We start from the raw sequence: 5,683 nt of genomic DNA, 5'->3' as shown, positions 1-5,683 counted from the left end.
ACAGAGCAAAATAGAGAGAGAGAGAGAGAGAGAGAGAGAAGGGAAAAGAGGGAGAGAGAAGGGAAGAGAGAGAGAGAAGGGAAAAGAGAGACTAGAGATGGAGAGAAGAGAAAAAATAAAGATGGAGAGAGAGAGAAGGAACAATTGAGAGAGAGAAGAGAAGAGAAGAGATTAGAAGAGAAGAGAAAAAACAGAGCAAACATAGAGAGAGAGAGAGAGAGGAGAAGAGAATTGGTTTGAGAATAGAAAATAGAGGGAAAGAGAGAGAGAAAAGGAGAGAAGAGAAGAGAGAGAGAGAGAGAAGTGAAACAAGTGAGAGAATAGCGATGGAGAGAAAATAGAGAGCTGTAAAAAAGAGACAAGAAGAGAAGACAAGAGAAAATAGAGAGATGGAAATAGAGAAGAGAAGTGAATAGGAGAGGAGAGAAGGGAAGGGAAGAGAGTGAGATAAAATAGAGAGATGGAGAGAAAACAGAGAGATGGAGAGAAGAGACAAGAAGTGAAAATATAGAGATGGAAAGAGAGAGAAGAGAGATGGAGAGAGAGAGAGAGAGAGAAGTGAAACGAGTGAGAGAATAGCGATGGAGAGAAAATAGAGAGCTGGGGAAAAGAGACAAGAAGAGAAGACAAGAGAAAATAGAGAGATGGAAATAGAGAGAGAAGAGAAGAGGAGAGGAGAGGAGAGGAGAGGAGAGAAGGGAAGAGAATAGAAATTGAAGAAAGAGAGGGGGGGAGAGAGAGAAGGGAAAAGAGTGAGATAAAATGGAGAGATGGAGAGAAAATAGAGAGCTGGAGAAAAGAGACAAGAAGAGAAGACAAGAGAAAATAGAGAGATGGAAATAGAGAGAGAAGAGAAGAGGAGAGAAGAGAAGAGGAGAGAAGGGAAGAGAATAGAAAAGAGAAGAGAGAGGGGGGCAGAGAAGAGAGAGAAATGGGGAGAGAGAAGTAAAAAGAGTGAGAGAGAATAGAGAGATGAAGAGGAGAGAAGAGAAGAGAAAATAGAGAAATTGAAAGAGGGAGTAAGAGAGAGAGAAGGGAACAGAGAGAAAAGAGATGGAGAGAGAGAGGGAGCGAGAGAAGGAGAGAAGGGAACATAGAGAAGAGAGATGGAGAGAGAGAGAGAGAGAGAGAGAGAGAGAGAGAGAGAGAGAGAGATGGAGAGATGGAGAGAGAGAAGGGAAAATAGAGAGAGATGGAGAGAGAGAAGGGAACATTGAGAGAGAAAAGAAAAGAGATTAGAAGAGAAGAGAAAAAACAGAGCAAAAATAGAGAGAGAGAAGGGAAAAGAGAGAGAGACTAGCGAGATGGAGAGAAGAGAAAAAATAAAGATGAAGAGAGAGAGAGAGGTGGAGAGAGAGAAGGGAAAATAGAGAGAGATGGAAAGAGAGAAGGGAAAATTGAGAGAGAGAAGAGAAGAGATTAGAAGAGAAGAGGAGAAAAAACAGAGCAAAAATAGAGAGAGAGAGAGAGAGAGAGAAGGGAAAAGAGGGAGAGAGAAGGGAAGAGAGAGAGAGAAGGGAAAAGAGAGACTAGAGATGGAGAGAAGAGAAAAAATAAAGATGGAGAGAGAGAGAAGGAACAATTGAGAGAGAGAAGAGAAGAGATTAGAAGAGATTAGAAGAGAAGAGAAAAAACAGAGCAAACATAGAGAGAGAGAGAAGGGAAAAGAGAGAGAGAGAGACTAGAGATGGAGAGAAGAGAAAAAAATAAAGATAGAGAGAGAAGTGAGAGGTAGATTGATAAATACTAGTGTAATAAATAAATGATATATATATACATGCACAAATACACGTATATTGGAATAAAAATTATAATCATCATACTAAATAATATAGCTATATATATATATATATATACCCTGTATATACACACACATTTCTTTATAGAGAATCTATATATAGTCCATCATGAAATAATAATACTTAATTTGCCCTTTTACAAATATAAATAATAATAATAATAGAAGAAATATATATATATATGTGGGTGAGGTGTATGTCCCGGTGATGAGGGGTATAGAGATATGTGAGGTGTATGTCCCGGTGATGAGGGTGATGATGGGGGGTGAGATATGGGTAGTCGGGTGAGTTGTATGTCCCGGTGATGAGGTGTGATGGGGGGGGGGGGGGTGCTGTAATACATCAGGGTAATGAATGGACGGCGATGATGATGATGATGATGAAGGTCGGGCTCCTCATTAATAACAATAGGCGTCTCATCCACACGCTCAGTCCACCTTTAGAAAATAAAGGCTTGTTGGATTGGCCCCGCCCCCCTCCGGAGGAGATAATGGGATTGGTCGGGGGGCGGGCCCTGGCCGGCCCGTGTATAAATATTCATGAGGTCGGCATGTATCCCAGCAGACAGACAGAGTGCAGCGCTCGGAGTGAAGTGCGGAGGGTTGAGGTGTCGGTGGTGATCGGAGAGATCGGTACGATCCCGGGGCTGTCAGTTGGATTTATCGCCTTGTTGGGGAGAAGTTTAGCCGGACTTGCTGGAACTTATGGCGGGGAGGTGATGAGAGGTCTGGCCCCCGCGATCATGTACCTGCCGATCCTCTTGCTGCTGGTTGCATGCTGCCTCCCCCCGGCACTGGGCGCCGCTGCCAAGGACCTGACATGCCAGGAGATCACGGTGCCCCTGTGTAAGGGAATCGGCTACAATCACACGTATATGCCCAACCAGTTCAATCATGACACGCAGGACGAGGCCGGCCTGGAGGTGCACCAGTTCTGGCCGCTGGTGGAGATCCATTGCTCGGCCGATCTGAAGTTCTTCCTATGCAGCATGTACACACCGATCTGCCTGGAGGACTACAAGAAGCCGCTGCCCCCATGTCGGAGTGTGTGTGAGCGGGCCCGGGCCGGCTGCGCCCCTCTCATGCGCCAATACGGCTTTGCCTGGCCGGATCGGATGCGCTGTGATCGGTTACCGGAGCTGGGGAACCCGGACACCTTGTGTATGGACTACAACCGCACCGATCTTACCACCGCAGCGCCCAGCCTGCCCGACCAGCGCATGCCCAAGGCGCCCAGCCACCCGCACAAGGGCGGAACAATCAGCAAACCCCGAGCAGAGCCCCCGCGGAGCAAGCCCAGAGTCCCCGCAGGGTGCGAGCCTGGCTGCCAGTGCAGGGAGCCCATGGTGCTGGTGTCCAATGAGAGGCACCCTCTCTACAACAGGGTAAGGACTGGTCAGATCCCCAATTGTGCCATGCCCTGCCACAACCCCTACTTCTCCCAAGAGGAAAGGACCTTCACCACCTTCTGGATCGGCCTGTGGTCTGTCCTCTGCTTTGCCTCCACCTTTGCCACCGTCTCCACCTTCCTCATTGACATGGAGAGGTTCAAGTACCCCGAGAGACCCATCATCTTCCTGTCCGCCTGCTACCTGTTGGTGTCCGCTGGCTACCTGGTGCGTCTGATCGCTGGCCACGAGAAGGTGGCATGTAGCCGGGAGCACGACCTGGAGCACATCCACTATGAGACTACTGGACCTGCCCTTTGCACCCTGGTCTTCCTGCTCATCTACTTCTTTGGCATGGCCAGCTCCATCTGGTGGGTCATCCTGTCCCTCACCTGGTTCCTGGCGGCTGGCATGAAATGGGGCAACGAGGCCATCGCCGGCTACTCCCAGTACTTCCACTTGGCCGCCTGGTTGGTGCCCAGCATCAAGTCCATCGCTGTGCTGGCCCTCAGCTCGGTGGACGGGGACCCAGTGGCTGGCATCTGCTATGTGGGCAACCAGAACTTAGACAACCTGAGGGGCTTCGTCCTGGCCCCCTTGGTCATCTACCTCTTCATTGGCAGCATGTTCCTGCTAGCAGGGTTTGTGTCCCTTTTCAGGATTCGTAGTGTCATCAAACAAGGTGGCACCAAAACTGACAAACTGGAAAAACTAATGATCCGCATTGGGATATTCAGCGTACTTTACACAGTGCCCGCTACCATTGTGGTGGCATGCTTCTTCTATGAACAACACAACCGCCAAGGTTGGGAGATGGCCCATAACTGTAACTCTTGCCTCCCCGAGTTGGCACAGCCTCGCCGGCCGGACTATGCCGTCTTCATGCTAAAGTACTTTATGTGCCTGGTGGTTGGCATCACCTCTGGGGTATGGATTTGGTCAGGGAAGACTTTGGAGTCCTGGAGGGCTTTCTGCACACGCTGCTGCTGGGGCAGCAAAGCAACTGGTGGCTCTATGTACAGTGATGTCAGCACCGGCTTGACATGGAGGTCTGGCACTGCCAGTTCTGTGTCTTACCCAAAGCAGATGCCCTTATCTCAGGTCTAACAAATCAGGGGAGGGAATGGGGGAAGGGACCTGAGACGCACGAGGGTTTAGAGATCTTGCCAACCTAACCCGAAAGCAAGCCCCTTCCCATTCTTTTAGTTTCTTGCTATTAGCATGATAATGAACTCTTAATGGTATCCATTAGTAGGGACTTGAATGACTGGTCAGAACAATGTACCTGGTATTGAAGCCTCCCTGATTTGTCTCCATTTATATGCAAGGAGCTTTGCTAAGACCTTATATTAACTGGTCCGGCAGGGGATTGTCCCTGCGCTTCCACCACTGGAGGCAACAACTTCATTTGCGTGTTGGAGCAATCTTATTATTATGTGTTTTATGTTATTTTTTATATGTATGTTGTATGTCGGTCCTCAACATTTCTTTCCTACGGTTGCTGGAGTGACCCCCATCAGTGCCCACTCACCCTACCTTAAAATATGCCTTCCTGTGGCACTCCAGGGTCAGGTAACAACAATAGGGGGGATGGGATCTCTTAATTAGCCAAGCAAATGCCTTCCAGGTATGGACAACAGAGGGGGGGGGGGCATTTAGCTGCAGATGCAAACTACAAGTCTCAGCATGTCTTTGCCAACACGGCATGCTGAGACTTCTAGTTTCTCCACAGCTAAAGCGCCGTCGGTTTGCCTATTCCTGCCTTAAACTTTTGTCTTAAGAAATCTATTAAATATATAAAAGAAATCACCCCAAGAAAATACGGGTTCTTTACACTAGAGATGTATTTATATAAATATTTTGCTTTCGATTTGTAAAATATGTACATATGCAAAGTTATAACATCTTGTAAATAGCTGTATAAAGTTTAGAGGATTCTTCATAAGAACAAAAAATTAATGGATTATTTTATTTTGTCAATAAAATTAATTTTTATAAATTATACTGCCAGTTGCTGTTTTTTTATTTTTTCCTTTTTTTTTTTTAAAGCTTATATTTTATTTAATGAGAAATTGCACAAAGTAAAAGGGTCGGGTGGTCATAAATGTGTTAATGAGGCGTATTTATAAGGTAGAGGGTTGTAATATATATAAATTATATAAATTAGTTTTTGTTTGCCTATATATATATATATATATATATATATATATAGGCAAACAAAAACTAATTTATATAATTTAAATTATATCATATATATATATTTTATATATATATATATATATATATATATATATATATATATGGCAAACAAAAGCTCATTTATAAGGTAAAGCTTGTAATATAGGCAAACAAACCTATAAATAAGGTAAAGGGCAGTAACTTGGGCAAACAAGTTCCCGTTGTGTTTTTTTTTTTTTTTTGCTTTAATTAGACTTCAGGATTGATTTACTAAAGCTGGAGAGGGCAAAGTCTGCTGCAGCTCTGCATAGAAACCAAT

General features: G+C 45.4%; 1 protein-coding gene across 1 annotated transcript; it reads left to right on the top strand.

Moving 5' to 3' along the window:
• The first annotated feature begins 2,353 nt into the window (after positions 1-2,353).
• FZD8 (frizzled class receptor 8) lies at positions 2,354-5,188 on the top strand. Its single transcript, XM_040352658.1, has one exon. The coding sequence runs from the start codon at positions 2,518-2,520 to the stop codon at positions 4,291-4,293; it is 1,776 nt and encodes a 591-aa protein (XP_040208592.1). The 5' UTR covers positions 2,354-2,517; the 3' UTR covers positions 4,294-5,188.
• Positions 5,189-5,683: the final 495 nt, after the last annotated feature.

Source organism: Rana temporaria, chromosome 5 (genome assembly GCF_905171775.1).
Source record: "Rana temporaria chromosome 5, aRanTem1.1, whole genome shotgun sequence".
Classification (NCBI taxonomy): Eukaryota; Metazoa; Chordata; class Amphibia; order Anura; family Ranidae; genus Rana; species Rana temporaria.
Note: the sequence above shows the minus strand (reverse complement) of the source record. Positions and strands in the feature narration are given on the sequence as shown.

What these genes read in the sequence shown, in the direction of transcription:
- FZD8 (XM_040352658.1), top strand. Translation starts at nt 2,518, where the DNA reads ATGAGAGGTCTGGCCCCCGCGATCATGTACCTGCCGATCCTCTTGCTG.